Source organism: Vulpes lagopus, chromosome 22 (genome assembly GCF_018345385.1).
Source record: "Vulpes lagopus strain Blue_001 chromosome 22, ASM1834538v1, whole genome shotgun sequence".
NCBI classification, from domain to species: Eukaryota; Metazoa; Chordata; class Mammalia; order Carnivora; family Canidae; genus Vulpes; species Vulpes lagopus.
The window spans coordinates 1,474,976-1,492,877 of NC_054845.1; the positions used below are offsets into that span (position 1 = coordinate 1,474,976).

The 17,902-nt window shown below is 44.2% G+C and overlaps 1 protein-coding gene and 1 long non-coding RNA gene across 4 annotated transcripts in view; one reads left to right on the forward strand and one right to left on the reverse strand.

Annotated features, from left to right (window-relative positions):
- Window positions 1-6,654: 6,654 nt before the first annotated feature.
- Window positions 6,655-17,902, reverse strand: part of STAT4 (signal transducer and activator of transcription 4) — a 113,089-nt gene continuing 101,841 nt past the window's right edge. For 2 of the 3 annotated variants that reach the window (XM_041737044.1, XM_041737043.1), the window contains exons 16-24: window positions 16,565-16,663; window positions 14,015-14,150; window positions 12,255-12,304; window positions 11,700-11,794; window positions 11,265-11,401; window positions 10,734-10,925; window positions 9,305-9,371; window positions 8,847-8,955; window positions 6,655-6,942 (exon numbers count right to left, since the gene is read on the reverse strand). In XM_041737044.1, the coding sequence (XP_041592978.1) occupies window positions 6,916-6,942; window positions 8,847-8,955; window positions 9,305-9,371; window positions 10,734-10,925; window positions 11,265-11,401; window positions 11,700-11,794; window positions 12,255-12,304; window positions 14,015-14,150; window positions 16,565-16,663 (912 nt within the window). In that variant the 3' untranslated portion in view covers window positions 6,655-6,915. The remainder of the gene's footprint in view (window positions 6,943-8,846; window positions 8,956-9,304; window positions 9,372-10,733; window positions 10,926-11,264; window positions 11,402-11,699; window positions 11,795-12,254; window positions 12,305-14,014; window positions 14,151-16,564; window positions 16,664-17,902) is intronic. The other variant, XM_041737045.1, reaches the window with a different exon arrangement.
- LOC121480500 lies at window positions 6,895-17,856 on the forward strand. The gene is made up of 3 exons (XR_005984997.1): window positions 6,895-6,992; window positions 14,321-14,429; window positions 17,798-17,856. It is a non-coding gene; the product is annotated as an uncharacterized LOC121480500 (long non-coding RNA).

Sequence of the window (17,902 nt, forward strand, 5' to 3'; positions counted from 1 at the left end):
GAGAGACGTCCCGGGGAGCACAGGGTGGTCGCGGCGCCCCGATTTCACAAGCTCGACGGCCGGGCAAGCTGGCTGGGCCCCGCCTGCCACCTGCGTGACCTACTGAAGGGTTCTGGGGGGCTCGCCCCGGGTTCCTTTGGGCTCAGCTCCAGCTACAGGGTACCAGGTCCTCAGGGTGACAGAGGCCCCAGCTAGGGCTCCCAGTGTGCGAGGGACCTCGGCCTCCAGCCCCGGGCCCCACACGCGCTCTTACACGGTCCCCTCAGTGCAAATGGAGGTTCACTTCCCGCGGTTACAAGGACAGGGCGGGCTCGGTAACTCGCGGGGCTCCGTGCAAGATGAAAACACGCAGCCTCAGCCTCGTGTTCAACACTTACAAGAATTTCAAGAAGGCAGCGGTAGAGCCTTAATCCCAGCACGAGCCCTTGTGAGCGCCCGCCCTGCGCAGCGGCTCAGGTTGTGCACTAATGCAGTTAGCGTGAAATTGAAGGAAAGGCCAGTTCTTCCACAGAAACCTTGTTACGTATTTACTTTCATTTACAAATGAAAACTTAGATAATGGAGGAACGAAAACAATAACACCATTCTTTCCTAGAGCCCTTTCAATAAAGTCCAGAGCCTTCAGCTTTCTGTAGGGACCTGCAGGGTCTGTGGTCTTTCCCCTGTCGCCCGCCCATATTTTCCCCTGAGTTCCCCTCACCGCATTCCCCTCCCTGTGGCCTCCTGTTCCTCAGGATTTTCTCAGTGGAGGCCTCCTGTGCTGTTCTTTCAGGCCGCTGGGCTCCGGGCTCCGGCCGTGTCCGTGGGCTTGCTCCTGCTCTTTTTTTTTTTTTTGCTCCTGCTCTTTCTTTAGGTCTCAGATCACATGATCTCCCCAGAGAGACCTTCACTCACCACTTCTTGCAGCTACTCTAGTCTCCACGGTACCTGTCATTTAATAACGTGTCGTTTGTGTGTTTTAATCTCCCCGCACAACAGGAAGGACTGTCCCATGACAGCTGCTTCAGCCCGGGCTCCGGGGGAGAATCCGGCCTGGTGCCCCGGGGAGCCTGCGTGGCAGCTCCTGTCTCTCCTGTGCACGTGGAACAGCCACGTATCGGCATTGGCACAGCCGGGAAAATAGTCAAGCAAATCACTGACTGTGTCTTATGGTCCAGATGGGAAGCCCTAATTGAGAAAGGCAGTCCCTGATAGGCAACCTCAATGTTTTTTTAAAAATATTTTATTTATTTATTCATGAAACACACACACACACACACAGAGGTAGAGAGAGAGAGGCAGAGGGGGAAGCAGGCTCCGTGCAGGGAGCGGGATGTGGGACTTGATCCCCAGACCCAGGATCACTCCCTGAGCTTAAGGTAAGTGCTCAACTGCTGAGCCACCTGGGCTACCCATCAATATTTTTTTTAATGAGCGCATGACAGCACTGAGCGCATGAAATCAAGAATCACAGTTAATTCAACCACTCAGACCTCCACGTGGGCTCTAGACCTCCTGAGCTGGGAGAAGAAAGAGCAGGAGTATTCCGAAACCCTGTCCGAAGGATTTCAGGGGGAGCCCCACTCGTCTGCCCCCTTTCCAACCTCTTCCCCATCTCCATTGGGCCTAGCAGAGCCTTCAGGCATCTCAGTGAATGCCCTTGAAGCCTCACGTAAGAGCTTTCACCTGGCCCAGGAGTAGGAAGGCCAAGGGTCCAATAGAGGCGGAGTTCAGGGAAATTTCAGGAGCACTTAGTTCATTCCTGGAGGGGCAGATGTCTGGGATGTGAGGCACACATAAGATCCCTGAATTAAAGAGAAGTTCGGATGAGCTGACAATCAAACAATGTAATCCAGAGCACTTCTACGGAGTCTGGAAATTACGAGGCGAAGTAGAAGGAAAGCAAGGACAAGCATACTTTGGTTAATCGGTCTGTAGTATTAGTGACTGTTCCATTGTTGGACCCTTGCTCACGGGTGCCAGCGTGTCCCGGTGGACGCCCCAGAGACTCAGACCCCAGACAGGCAGATGCAACAAGCAAGAGGGTTTATTAAACGTTTGCGCAAACGGGCTCTCCGCCTCCGAGGTGGCAGAGCGCCCCGATTAGCAATTACAGGCATCTTTTAAAGGCAAAGAAAACGTGGGAGTAGCATAGCATTCGGGTTATGACGTGATTGATTTCTTTAAAGGTCAACACGACCATATTCAGGGACTTTTCCAGTCAGGGCGAGGCGGGGGATAGTTTTCTTATCTCGGAAAAACAGAATGTTTTCATTGCTTGAATTCATGGGAGGCGCCTGGATGGGCTGCCTCAGGGTTAGGCCTGGGCCCACTCACGGGGGGTGGGGTGGGGGGGTGGGGGTGGGGGGTTCTTCACCATAATTTTGGAATTTGGAGGGTCGTAAAGAGAATTCTTAGTCTTGCAGGTTAGGGAGCAATAGAGGGAAAGGAACTAATTGTCCTCTATGTGCTCAAATATTAAATTGTCAACAATACTTACAATTGTTGTAAGTACAATTGTTGTAAGTACAATTGTTGTTGTAAGTACTTACAATTGTTGTAAGTACAACAATACTTACTCGGGAGCAGATTGGACTAGATTTTAGGGCCAGAACTGGGAACAAAGGCTTCTTGGTCCCTGTATGTGCAGAACTTGCTTAGAGCCTCATGAGGAAGACCGCCGATACGCCTTTCCTACCGAGGTGGTAGCAAGGATGCTGGGGCATCCGCAGGATACGGAGGAGGGTGGAGTGACCAGAGTCCTCCGCGTGTGCACATTTGGGGGCAGGAGGCTTTTTAGAACCTGGAGGTTGGGGGGCATTGTCCAGGTGGCGGCGTGGACGGGATGGGGTTGAAGAATTGAGAGGATGCAGTGCAGGGGGCGGGAGGGAGGCCAGGCCCTCAAAGAAACAGAAAGTAGTTCAGTCCTGTGTGTGTTTATGTCCCGTGGGGTGAGAAGCCGTTGCTGGGGGAGGAAATGGGGGATGAGTTGAACACTAAGAAGAGACTACATAACTCTGGAAAGATCCATTGAGAATTGTGGTCCTCACCCAGAGCAGAGATTTTTTTTTTTTTTAAGATTTTACTTATTTGAGAGACAAAGCGAGAAAGAACATGAGGGGGGGGGCAGTGGGTGAGGGGGAAGCAGATTCCCCTGAGTGGGGAGCCCGAGCAGAAGCCTAACCGGTGGAGCTACCCAGGTGCCCCAAGAGCTGGGATGCTTAGGTTTTGTGCCACATGCCCCTCGGCGGTGTGATGAGACCTGTGGACTCCTTCAGAGGGTAATGTTTTTAGTTGAATAAAATGCAAGAGATTAAATAGAAAGTCAACGGCATTGAAATGCAGATGTCAAAGTATTAAAAGCCAACTTTGTGACACAGTCATTGGTCATCTACGTGTTCACGGCTCAGTACATCAGTGGGTCTGATGAAGGCAAGTTCAAAATGGTCACAACTGACCGGGGACAGCTGTGTGGCCCACGGCTCTTTGCCTTCCTTCCTACCGAAGGACACCCCCGGGGTTGTTGGGAGTCTGTGAAGGCAGAGCTGACCCGCCGGCCGGGCGCCTGCAGCCCGAGTGCCCGCAGGCCCGTGAGCCCCTCCAAGATCATCAAGCCAGGACACCCGTGGGGTTTATTTTCAGCGGGGCCCTTGGTCTACACAGGGAGCCGCAGAGTTGTCGCATTTGTTGTAGCAGGTGGCGGGGTGGTTGTGCCTCGTGTTTCTGGAGCTTCCTCTTGGGGCCCTGCTGGAGCTGCTCCGCCCGGCGGGTGGCCAGGAAGGGGGTCCGGTTGCGTGTGTGCGGCGCTGCAGCCCGAGCCAGAAGGCAGCGGCCACAGCCGCGGGGCTCAGCTCCCGGTCCCCTGGGGGGGGGGTGTGGCTGCAAGGTCCCTGCCCCTGCCCCCACCCCCACGGACGCAGACTCTCTCTAATACATACCTGACTCTTCCAAAAAAAAAAAAAATGCAGTCAAGTCAATCAAAGCTCAGGGTCATTTTGAAAAAGAAAAACATCTGCCAGAAATTGGGGTGTGTGCACAGGGCGGCTGGCTAAGCCTGTACATGGTTTCCCGTGGGGAGAGTAGAGCAGGGACTGCTTGGACTTCAAATCCTGTCTGAGCTCCTGGGGCTCCTGAACGTAGGAGGTAAAGGAAAAGCCCTGGAGTTTGCCAGAAACAGGCTCGCTCCTTCCTTATGGGCCTCCGGAGGCCTTCCTTGCTACCGTAGGACTTTGAGGAGATCCCCTGGGGGCTGCCTCCTTGCAACATTTATTCCAGATAAAGTTGGTGACTTTCAGTGCAGTCGGTCCAAGTGAGCCCATGTGAAAAAGAATTTGCAAAGGGATTAGCAGAGTGGACATCTGGGGTCAGCCTGGGGTGGGGGAGGGGAGAAGTGAAAATGTGATTAATATTTAAAAAACAAAAACAAAACAAAACAAAACAAAAGGGATCCCTGGGTGGCGCAGTGGTTTGGCACCTGCCTTTGGCCCGGGGCGCGATCCTGGAGCCTCGGGATCGAATCCCACGTCAGGATCCCAGTGCATGGAGCCTGCTTCTCCCTCTGCCTATGTCTCTGCCCTCTCTCTCTCTCTCTCTGTGACTATCATAAACAAACAAACAAACAAAAAAAACAAAACAAAAAAACAAGAAACAGGGCGGCCCAGGGGTGCTCAGCGGTTTAGGTTTAGCGCTGCCTTTGGCCCAGGGTGTGACCCTGGGGTCCCGGGATCAAGTCCCGCATCGGGCTCCCTGCATGGAGCCTGCTTCTCCCTCTCCTGTCTCTGCCTCTCTCTCTCTCTCGGTCTCTCAGGAATAAATGACATCTTTAAAAAATAAAAATATTTAAAAAACAAATCTACATTGTATTTCATTAAATGCTACTTGTTTGTTGCCAGTTGTGACAAAAAAAAATATCCTGGAGGAGGATTTGGAGGATGTAATCTAAATTCCCTTCCCATTCACTGCACTTCATCTCAAGTGGCACAGCTCATCCTGAACTGCAGGTGTTCTCCAGGAATCCTTGGACAAAATCCCCTAATTCTACGCTGTCATAAAGAACTTGGTTTTGATTTCCCGAATCTAAGTACAAATAACCACATGTTGAGCTCTTACTAGATGGCCTCTGCCTCTACTGTAGGGAGCACACTACACACGTCCTTGTGTTGTCTGCCCTCCGACAACGATGGTTGAGATCCCATGTGGAACTTTGGCGTTCTGCTACCAGGCTCTATGTTGAGAGGTTCTAAAAACCACGCTGAATAAGGGTGCATCATACTTTTACTACATTTCATTAGTGAAAAGCTTCCGAATCCAGTTGAGTATTTCCTGGTAGGAGATTACCTCTTTAAAGACAAAACTATAATAATCATTTTACAATTCAAAATATCCACCGAACTATATAGCTTTAAATAAGGTTTACGGTGATCTCCTCTACTTTTGCTGCCAACTGATACATTGAATTTCAGGAAATAGGGCATATGGAGGAGACACTAGGAGAATGCACCTCAAGTGAGCCGGACGGCCCTCCATCCAACAGACGCCTGGACCACGTAAGAGGGCTGTCGGGAGCTTGCAAAGGAGTAAGGTTGCTGGCTTTGGGGCAGGTGCTGGAAGAACAATACAGAATCCAGTTGGGCCCATGTGAGTAGATAGAATGGATGAGATTGGTAAGATGGAATCTCTGAGAAGGCAGGTTATAGTAAAACCTTTTTTTTCTTCGAATTCTTTTCCATTAAATGTTAGCCTCTCTCTGGCTTGCCTCAGGGACAGAAGATGGGTAGAAGGAGTTAGAGAGCTCCAGAGGGAGCTGTTGCCTGACGCTGCAGTCAGACCTCACCTTGAACACCTGCCTCAAGATTTTTTTGTAGTTGGGCTGGGCAGATGCCTTGGCATCATGACCTCCTCACCCAGCTCAACAGCTTCCCCAGGGCTTGAGACACAGAGACCTCCCCAGGTCTTGGGCAGTGGGGACCCCACACTGTTACGAAGGGCAGCATCTGGGCAAAGGCACCACTGAAGCAAGGCAAGGATCTAAACAGACCTGCAGCTCATACACCTGCATCATCATTCCAGAAACCCCCTCCCCTCCCTCATCACCCAAGAAAACCAAAGGGATGAGCTTCTCTTCATCCTTAAGTCCTTTCGCAGGCTCAGACTGGATTCATGGGACTGGGGACTAAGAGAGCTGGAAAGGATCATAGGGCTCACCTAGGCCAACCTCTTCTAGAGTCGTCCTTGTTTCATGAAATTTTTACCTATGAATCTGCTTTTGGGGCAATTTACCTGAGAATACCAGCTGAGGATGATGATGGAACCCTTCCCCTGAGACAAGGTCATGCCTGGCAGTGGAACCAGCAGCTGTGAACCCCAAAGTTGAGACGGTATTGATCTGGCAATCAAGAGGCTTCACAATTCACCCAGGACCCCCTGTAAATTGCTGCTCTTATGTCCTGTCATTCCTTCCATCTGGTATCTAGGGTGATGGCTTTTACCTGCTAGAACTCAGGACATTAGCCAACTTGGCTTTACTCTCAGGCCTTCTTGCTGGGTTTTGAGTGATGTAGGTGTGAGTCTGTCATTCTTGACCTATTCTGAAATCTTAACACTTAGTCCTTCTAGAGACGAAGTCAGAAGTAACATGTAAGAAACAAAATCAGAAATGAAGCAAATACAAATGAGTCATTTGTTAATATTATATTAACACTGGTTTCTTAAAGTGTTTTATTTTGCAAGTTTATATGAAGCTTCGGTTTTTATCATTTCAACCAGGACATTCCCAGTTGGTGGTGTCACGTCAGTGAAAGCAGAGCTTCAGACTTCAACCATTTCCTGGAAACCGGTATATACAAAGCTGAAGAAATAAGATATGATTGTTGGCAAAGATCAGTCTTTAAGCTTTTTCATTTGCTTCCTTCTTCTGAGAGTCAAGGGTTTATCCTGTCATTCAGCAGAATACGGAGACTTCATCTAAAATTGGAAAACGAAAATGACTTTTGAGGAAAATAAAGATTTTGCAAGTAAGTTATAATTTTTTAGGTAAACACCCTTTTGTCTACTAAATATTTCATAATCTTTCTACCAATTAACTAGTAAGTGTTCACAAATTTTATCCCACAAAAATGTAATGAGGGCAGCCCGGGTGGCTCAGCGGTTGAGCACCTTACTTCAGCCCAGGGCGTGACCCCTGGGTCCCGGGTCCCACGTCGGGCTCCCTTCGCGGAGCCTGCTTCTCCCTCTGCCTGTGTCTCTGGCTCTCTCTCTCTCTCTCTCTCTCTCTCTCTCTCCCATGAATAAATAAATAGGATCTTAAAAAAAAAGAGTAATGAGGAAATGTGTATAAAAATGTAGCAAAAGTTCTCACAACTAAATGATTTAAGACAACTAACATTGGAATAAGCTGCCAAAGGGGACAATGGGCTTCCCATCTCTAGAAATCTTCAAGAGGACTAAAACTCACTTGATTTACAACCCGTGTAGAGGAGCAAAATTTGCCACCCCAAAATGTGCCTTTTTAGCATGTGAATTATTTTAGGCTGATTACGTTTAGGAACTAAAAGGCTTAGGAAGAAACTTTGACCTTCCCACTAATGGTCTAAAAGAATCTAGATAGAGGATCTGGCTCAGGAAGGGAGCCAGATCCCCATAGATAATGACATTATAAAATGAACTAGGTGTGGTAGTCAGGGAGGAACTTAAAAAAATCTATTTGTTAAAATTCTTCTCTTTGCCCCATTGTTTCTGTATAGCTCAGCAAACATGTATGAAATATTTACTCTTTTTCATATTCCCGTGAATTGTCTTCATTCTCTTTGAAGTCCCAGACCCTAGCCGCTTCTCCTTAGCTCAGAATGGCATATAAGCCTCAATTGCTTGTGTGTGGGCCTCATATTCTTATGGTTCCCTGTTAGTACTTTATTTATTTTTAGTTAGTAATTATTAGTAATTGTTTTACTTTTTCTTATCAATCTGTCTCATGTCAATTTAATTCTTAGATCAGCAAAAAGAACCTCGAAGGGTAAAGCAAAAATTTTCCTCCCCAACACCAGATACAAATTTCTTGGGGCTCAGGATCCCTCTAAGATTCTATTGTTCTAGTATGTTCATTTGTATGTAAATGGAATCCCTTGATGGTATTGGGGACGAGCAATAGAGAGGATGCACCCTAAGTCACATTACTGCATTTAAGATTGTGATTCAGTTCTCAGGAGAGAATTATTACGCTGCTACTGACTGTAATTCATGTACTACTTGAAGAAGCCCCGGGACAAGACTAATAATACAAGTAACAATTTTAAAAAATCAGAATTTGTGATCCTTCAACTAAAATAAATATTGCAGGCAGCCCGGGTGGCTCAGTGGTTTAGCGCCTGCCTTCGGCCCAGGGCGTGAACCTGGAGACCTGGGATCGAGTCCCACGTCAGGCATGGAGCTTTCTTCTCCCTCTGCCTGTGTCTCTGCCTCTCTCTCTCTCTCTGTTTCTCATGAATAAATAAATAAAATCTTAAAAAAATAAAATAAATATTGAACTGGGCTTATAAATGTTGACTAATGTATGTGGTCTACTAAGGTGGGGGGTGGTGGGGAGTGGTGCAGCCAATGGGAGAAGTGGGGACAAGGTGTACGTGAGTGAGGAAGAGCAGTATCTGCCCTCTGCTGGCTTTGGCGGCAAGAACCTAAAGGAGTTCAAATGAGTGACCCCCTCAGTGACCCACAGGAACAGACAGACACACCCAGCGTTTTGCTCATGGATTTGGTCCGACAGAAGTGTTTTCTCACTTCTCAGGCAGAACTTCAGCCCCTCTGATTACCAGGTAGCACATGTGCTTCACAGGAGTGCCCTTGACCAGCAATGGAAAGGAAAGGGAACATACTGCAGTTTCAATTGTTGCGGGACTCAGGTTTTCTCTCAGCACTGCATAGACACTTGGAGACATGGGCAGGAGATCTGATGGAGAATGTGGCTCAGCTGAATCGCTTCGGCTTAAAGAGATCACAAGGCACATGTTGAAAAGGATTAAAAATAATAGCTGTGGTGAGACGCTGAGGCTGGAACTCATTGCTGGGGCTTCATCTATCTGTGACACCGAGATGCTCCCCCTGAACTACATGACATATAAAATGGCAGCTTTAGGATTCTAGTCATGGCACGCTATGGGGCTTCCTGAGGGCCGGCTCTCTAGGTATTCAAGTGGGTGGGACACTGAGCATTAAAATGCTTTATTGTCAGGTACACGTACTCTGCTCTAGCCTAAGATTTCCTGTAGAAATGCTTTTTTAAAGAAAGATAAATTCAGTAAGAGATATTTTACATGTAGCTAAGGTTACTTACATTGTTGAAATGGGGATAAAAACAGATGGAACATAACCTTTGTCCCCTCTTTCTGTTGGCCGTGAGACTGGAAAAGAAAGGCAGGAAAAAATGATATCAATGTGATATTTTTTTTTAAAAAAGTCTATGAAAATATAAGTAACCTTAAAAGAAGAGAGATATTCTGATTGTTTAGTGACTCGCCAAAATTTTTGGCTGAATAGATGAAACAGTGTTTATGAACATAAAATGTGCAAGAAGAGAAAAATCTCTTGGCAGGCCTAAACTGACTTTACGTATGATTGTCTCTGGGATGTATGAGAAGAAGTGGGAGTCACCTATATCACCTGTCTTCAATGTTATGTTTAAGTTTGATTATATTTGGTTGATCTGAGTATTGTAGGATTTATAGTGAGTCAGTAGGGTAGCCACAATCAGTGTCTGTGGGTGACAACTGTGTGATATTCCACAAGACGGTGCTCATAGGTTAGGTTGCTATAGATGGACATTGTAATGGATAATGACTTGCATACACTTTTATTAGAGACACAGAACGGGAAACTTAACATTACAATTATACAGCTAATTTTATTTATATTCTTTCATGTATTTAACAAATATTTCCCAGGGCAACCCCGGTGGCGCAGTGGTTTGGCACTGCCTGCAGCCCGGGGCGTGATCCTGGAGACCGGGGATCTAGTCCCACGTCAGGCTCCCTGCATGGAGCCTGCTTCTCCCTCTGCCTGTGTCTCTGCCTCTCTCTCTCTATGTCTCTCATGAATAAATAAATAAAATCTTTAAAAAAAAGAAAAAGAAAAATTAAAAAAAAACCCCACAAATATTTTTCCCAAAGGCTTATTTTGGTCAGGCGTTACTTTAGCCCCTTGGAATACAACCCGGAAAGGCAGATGCGCTAAGACTTGTTAGTCGGCCAGTAGGTGGGGGACGAAGCAGTGACCCCCGGGCCCTTCCCGGCAAGTGAACCAAGCACCTCAGTTGGGAGACTACTGTAAGGTAGAAAATGTAAAGCTTTTAAACCCCAGGCTTCTTTTGCTGAAAACAGACTTCCCTAACTCTTAATAGCTTTCTAATCATTACCTCCTCTTTTTTTCCCCCTCTCCTAGTCATAGACAGGAAGTCAGGGCACTTTTGTTTTAGGAAGGAGGAAGCCCACACTCTCCAAGTGGCTGTGAGAAGCTGCCATGGCCACCGGAAGTCTGGCTGCTGGAAGCCGCGGATTACTAGCTCCTGTGCGGGGTTGGGTGGCCCCAGCTGTCCCTCCTCGGGAACTGCCCACACACTATTTCATTTCTAAGGCCTTGACCTCCACGTGCTCCCTGGGTCTCAATGACAATCGAAGTAAACATAAGGAGAGGAGCTGCATTTACTTTTCTCCAATATGAGGGTATCTGTCAAGGTCTGAAGACGACAAGCAAGCAAAGAAGCTAACCTTCGCACGGCTGGGAGCTGTAGTGTTTACCAAAGGCTTTGTCTTTGGGAATGTCAGGATAAAGGTACTTCAGAGGGTTTTCGGGAATGTTTTCAGCCATAATAACCTTGTAGTCTCGAAGGATGTCCGCGAACGGCAGAGCAGACAACCGGCCTTTATTGTAGGGCTCCACCGAGTGGAATCTCACCTCTCCTGGAAACACAGACAGGGGGTCGGGGAGGAACATTTAGGTTCCTGCCGGCAATTCTTTGTGGACTTTCTTCCGGCCCACGTCATTTTTCACTTAACTGGCTCTAAAACACTGCCGGCCCTTTTGTGCGGTGTGGCTAGAGATTGCCACACGATGGAGGGCACCCACACAGGGCTGTGAGCGACTCAAGGTACCCTCTTCGGGGACAACTCTAACAACTGATGTTAAAGCCCCCTGAACACGTGGAAAACAGAACATCGTGCTACACACTTCTGAAAACTGAAATGCCGACAGCCAAACTCGATGCTAATTCACATGTACAAACAAGAGTGAGCATGTACCATTTTCAGAATGGTCTACCCAGGTGAAGGTTATCCCTCCAAGGTGGCTTTCGCTGAATCTTAACAAAAAGGTTCCAGGCATTTTATCCTTTAGCAAGAGTCGCTCCTTCTCTTTGCTAACAAAGCCCATGACATACCTAAAAGTAGAGCAATGGCACAAGTTTTATCTGAGCAAACACTGTAATTTATTACATCTGTATTTGTTTCACTCACAAAGAACTGACTTAAATTTGTTCTGAGTACAATAAAAAGTCAATGAAATACTCTTATAAGATTAAAGTAAATATCAGTACTCCATGAAGAATGAAAGAACTGAACTATTCCCCCACCCCCCATCGCTAAACATCCTTTAAAAAAAAAAAAGGAAAAAAAACCACAATACCATAAAAATAAGAATCTAATGAACTCATGTGGAAAATATAGTCTGTAACTCACCCATCTATCCAAAGGGGAAGAATGTGTTTTTTAATGAGGTCTAATATTGCTTCAAGCCATGTCCAAAAGGTAAATGATTTACCAGGTAAATGTTCCTATTGCAATAAACAAACATGTTAGGACAATGATTATTTCAATAGTAATGTTGAAATAATAGTTCAAGTTCCAGTTTTCAATGAAGTGCTTCCTTTAAACGTTTTTTTTTTAAATATTTATTTTAAAGAGAAACAGAGAGAGAGAGAGGGAGAAGGGGGAGGGTAGAGGGAGAGAGAGAAACCTGAAGCAGATTCCCCACCAAGTGGGGACCCTGACATGGAGCTCAATCCCAGACCCCAAGAGATCATGACCTGAGTGTAAACCAAGAGTTGGCTGCCCAACTGATCTGAGCCACCCAGGCACCCCGGAATACTTCCTTTAAACAAGAAAATAGTTTAGAGTTAAAAAAAAAAAACTGCATTCAGGAAATCTTCAAAATCCCAGATTATGCAAAAGAGGCTTAAGAAGAAGCACTACTTAAAAAAAATCTTAATGATATTCTTGTTCCCCTGTTTGTACCTTGCAGAACTTGGCCCAGGTGAGATGACCATCATTGTAGCTAGATTGGACTAAAATGAAAGAAAAGAATGAGATTTTTATTAACAATTAGGCTTTTCCATTTGGTGCTCAATTTAGATTTTCCCCAGCCCCTTTCAAGATTTTCTTAAGCATCTGTTATGGGTTTTCAGTGTACTTCATGCTAGAAAGAGTAAAAATGTAAGATATCACGAAATTATCTAAGAAAAAATTCCTTTCAGTGCAGGAGCTAAGATAACTTTAGGAAGAGGGTGAGTGTCTAGTGCCAGGCCCTCATGATTGGATAGGATATAAATTATCAGAAGAAAAGGAGGAAACCACACTCTAGTAAGAATAATGTAGGATGGAGCACAGTGGGCATGAACAAGGCTTATATAGGAGACAGTGAGAGCTGTCTAATGTTGGTCAATAAACATAAAATAAACTTATATAAGTTAGATAAAGACAGATTATCAGGACTCCTAATTATTACTACGAAAAGAATGAACTCGAGGTCCTTTAGGCAGTAAGGAGCCATCTGACTATGGTCCAGGGCAATGACACAGTACAAGAGTATCTCAATTTTTAAGGAAATTATAAGGATAATCTGGTAAAGATGTGAAAGGATATTTGAAAACTTTATTCATTCAACAAATGTTTACTAAATGCAGTTTATGAACTATGTAAGTTCAAAAAGCAAATTTACATTAACTAAATTTTTAAATATTCCCCAAAGATCTGATTTACTGATCAGATAGTAGGTCCAAGTGGCAACCCAGCACCAGTTGCCAAGTCACCTAGTATTTCACTGCTGATGCTCAAATGCATCTTTGGCCCTACTTTAACTAGAAATGTATACAAATCTAATCTTAACTCTTTTTTGGTGCTAAATGTATTTACCCCAGACATGTCAAAATATAGATGTCTTTTAAAATTCTTTTAGAAAAAAAATTCTTTTAGAAAAATCTTACACTATAGTCACTATCTGAAGTACCAATAATTCTATTTTGCAAATTTAAAAAACTATTAGTCAAAACTGAAATTGTCTTTCCTTTTTTTCCTAAAGACTGTTTTTATTTATTTGAGAGAGAGAGAGCATGAGAGAGCATAAGCAGGGGGAGGGTCAGAAGGAGAGGGAGAGGCAGGCTCCCCACTGAGCAGGGAGTCTGACGTGGGGCACCATCTCAGGACCCTGGGATCATGACCTGAGCCAAAGGCAGATGCTTAACCGACTGAGCCACTCAGGTGCCCAAAACTGAGATTTTCTTGATATGGAGAATTAAGTATTATCTGGGTGGCTTCTAATTTCTATGAAATTCCCTGGCCCTGGAATCAGCTGTTGTCCAGCTGGTTAATGACCATTGTGATATTAATATGAAAGTCAAGGCACCATTAAGACTTCACATTACACTCAGTGAAAATGGCATAGAAACACCCTGGAGACTGGAGAGTGGAATGGAAAGAAAGAGGCTTTGGAACTGGACCGGCCTCGCCTGTGTCTTGGCTGTGCTGTGTACTAGCCACGCAGCCGTGCCAGGCACTAACCTCTGAGCTGAAGGACCCTCATCTCTAAAATGGATAGAGTAATGAGTTAGCCTTTCCTAAAAAATATAACATAGCATTTAGCTCTGTGCCTGGCGATGTAGTTGGTGCTCAATAAATTGTGACTATCCTCCTTATGAATAAGTAGTAGTATCACCTGGTTCTTTAAAATGCCTGAGGACCCCAAACAGAGGCAAGTCTTCACGTCTACAAGCTCTCACCTGTAAGCTTCTCTGCTAACATATTGAGTTGATCTGAGTTAAGGCCCCGGCCGACATAGGATGAAAACTGCCAGCTCATCACTTCCAGGAGTTGACTCAAAGTAGCAGATGGAGGATTATTAAAGAAAACCAAGTTCTAAAATAGAGTTGTAATGATGATTATATTCATTGATCACATTGAACACACTATAATTCAGTATATAAAATTCCTGTCTTAAACTGTTTAGGCCAATCTAAGTTAATACAGATTATTGTTTCATCTCTGCTGTGCTTTTAAACTAACGCTGCTTTTGTCTTTTCCTGAAGAGTTCCTTAATCCTTGAGTCCAATACAATAGATGTCTCCATGTTATTCTTGAAAGAATCGTTGGGCATCTCTTAACTTTCCCTGGACTGTGGGCTATCAATCAACTCAGGTAAGTCCTTAATACTGTGCAACAAGTCACTGGGCAAATATTCTTTTCTTAAGTAATATCAATCTTCAACAATACCTATATCAATTATATAATTAGCTTATCATGGGTTGGTACAAGTTACACCTTGACCGAATGAAGAATCCCAAAGCACAAAAATAGTTAAGTCTCAAACTAAAGTAGGTGACCTTACAAATACGAACTCATAATTAACCTGAGTCCTGTTTTATGGGTCATACAGTAATCTTTTCTTTTGATCTGGGCAAGAGAATCTTCTGTATGACTAACTACAAATAAGACTGCTTGTACCAGAAATTGGGTCAACAATTGTGAAAGAGAGGATTTCATCTCAGATTACTGGAAAGCAGAAGGTGTGAAAGCCAAGAAAGATGTTCTAGGGAGAGAAGAAGGGTAAGAATTGAGTAATCTAGTACAGTTCAGGAGAGGCATGAGCTAAGCTGGGCAGCAACAAAAGGAACCAATCCAAGAGGTGTCAGAAGGTTGGGAGTGAAAGAGGACACAGCATCCAACAAGGAGTGGGAGATAGGAAGGGGAGGAATGGAGAGAAAGAATTTCTAGAGATGCAGTTTTCCTTGAACCAGACAATTGTGTCTGGATAAATGCCCAAAAAGCATAGAATATAATCGAGGTCTGGGAGCTTAGATTTTGAAGCAGAAGAGAGGGAAGAAGAAAAACCAGAGTTTGTTGTTATGCTGGACTCTGTAAGTAGGCTGTGCATCTACGCTGTAGGAGCTACATGCGATCTGCATTCCACATTCCTCATCCAGGAGCAGAATAGAGTCTGGGGTGGCTAGTGTGACAACTTTGGTGAAAGATGCTGAAGAAAGCTAAGCGCAACAGTGCTGTACTCAGAGGACAGGGAAGTGATCCATCGTTTCTCCTACATCCCAAAGTTGAATGAAAAGCTCTGAATATGTGTAGCCCCTCATGGGGAATATCCTTTAATCCAAGGGTGTAGGCTCTTCTTGGCTTTAAAGACCAGATGATTTCTCTAGTGAGTCCTGTTCTTCTCACTGCAGCCTGAGAGGAAGTGAGGCACCATGTACCCTGTGCAGCCTCCCTCTCTACAGTTAATCTCAGATGCCAGGGTACCAAAGATGAGAAGGAATAGAGCTGAGTCATATTCCATGTTATTTCCCTATTAGGCACATTTAAAAAAAGATAGATAGATAGAGCTAACTCATCATGTTGGTTCTTATTGCTAGGACCTAAGGTAAAAAAAAAAAAAAAAAATTCTTCCCTTAAGAGTGAATATTTGCTTTGAAGTAAGAATAAATATTCTTTACATTTGAACCATTTTCTCTAGGCCTTGCTGGTTTCAAGGACAACATAATGAAATTTTGTAAGAGGGAACAAGGGGAAGGGCAGACATATTTTTTTGCCACTCGTTTCCCTTGGTTGTCTTTTAAGAAGAGCATCTGTTTCTGTTTTCAGCTAGCTTTGGAACTTGGAGACAATTTTTGATCAACGTCTCAAATAACCACCAGATGGCATTAAAACCCAGCTTGAGCCTAGAATGGATAAAATCTATAATCAACTTGAAAATTTGTATAGTCAGAGGGTTAGTTAGGCAAGATTGGTTAATATTCTAGTTACTTCTTTGGAAACCAATTTGAAAAAAAAAAAAAAAAAAGGAAACCAATTTGCTACCTTTAAATAAAAGTCTGTGTGGAGGTGTGACCGGAAGTAGTTGAGGCGGTACACATAGCAGTCAGACATTAATTCTAGACCGAGAAGTCTCCCCATGGCCCAATTAACAGAGCCACAGGATGGGCCTAGAACTCACTGTTATGTACATAGTTGAGAGCTGACCAGATCCTCAGATGTAACAAATACCTGCCTGTCCGTTTTGCTAGCCAGAACTCTCCCAGCGTCCAAGTTCATCAGAACATATCACTTTAAATATAACATAAGAGAGGATTCATACAACTAAATATAATTGGAACTCTCTGGAATAAAACAATCCACGAAAACATGCTAAATTTAATATATATAGATATATGACTATATATTCAAAACTCATATATATATATATATATCTTTTGATGCAGATGGGTTTTTGGACAATAAAACAAATCAAATAGAATTAAAGGAGGAGAAATAGGAATAGACTCTACCTGGGAATCATTGGTTGACACATTGTACCAAATGATGGATGCCCAAGCATTAGGTAACTGACTGACATTGGAAATCATCACCACAGGTAATGAGCTGGTCTGGGTTAAAAAAAAAAAAGCACAGTTATTACAGGTAGTTGCACCTTGCATTGATTTTATACTTGACCCTGTCTCCTAAAGGGCCATATCAAGCCAGCTCTACTCCTTTAATCCTGGTGTCTACATTGCCCTGGTTACTGAAATGACTTGTGAAGGTACGGGAAATTTCTAGGCATATATGAATGAAGGTATGGGGATGAAAGAAGCCATAAAAATGGGAATCCTTTCCGAGTGCTTGGCCAGTCAACTTCTCCAGTATCTTCCCTTGACATCATAAAAATATTTATATTTTCTAGTATTATAAATGGCCTAAAATGCAGCCAATTAGAGCTTGTACTGATTTTGCAACTGTTCTCTTAACAAGTTACTATAAAGGATTTAACTTCAAATTAATCCATGAAGTGAATCAATATATTCAATTTATGATCTGACATCTAATTAATGTCAGTACTGGACATGGGCATTTTCACTGCAGAAGATGAAGAGGTAAGCAATGTTGGAATACAAAGCTTTATTAGAAACAGAGCTTCCAGTCTGCTGTGGAACTACACTGGTACTGTAGTTCTCAACCTCATAGAATAAAAAGGCTTTCACAGACTAGTGTGAGAAACTAATCAACCCACATTAGTCCTTTCTCGATAACAGAGGTTAGACTTCTGGAGACAGGGAAACACCAACCCTAATAGCCCATGAAAACATTTTCATGAACATGGGCTCTTAGGCCCATGTTTCCTAAACAGAGGTTTAGGAAAAAGAGATAAGGAAGGCATTCATGGAAAATGTTTATAGATTTACATTCAATAAGATAAAAATGGAAAGGCAGATCTCTAAGACAATACCTCTCACAAATAAGATCATATTGGGATGTGTAAAACTGTGTGTGTTCCTTCATGCACCCGTTCATTAATTTATTTAACCTATGCTGAGCATCTACTATGTGCCAGGCATTGAGTAAGTTACTGGCAATGGTGTGACACAGTCATGATGCCCTGCTTTCAAGGAGCTCATGGTCAGTCATGTTCAATTTAATCCTCAAAATTTCTTTATTCCTTCTTTGAGTACAATGGCGACTGTTTTTTTTTTAAAGATTTATTTATTTATTTATTTATTTATTTATTTATTTATTTATGATAGACATAGAGAGAGAGAGAGAGAGAGAGAGAGACAGAGACACAGGAGGAGGGAGAAGCAGGCTCCATGCCGGGAGCCCGACGTGGGACTCGATCCCAGGACTCCAGG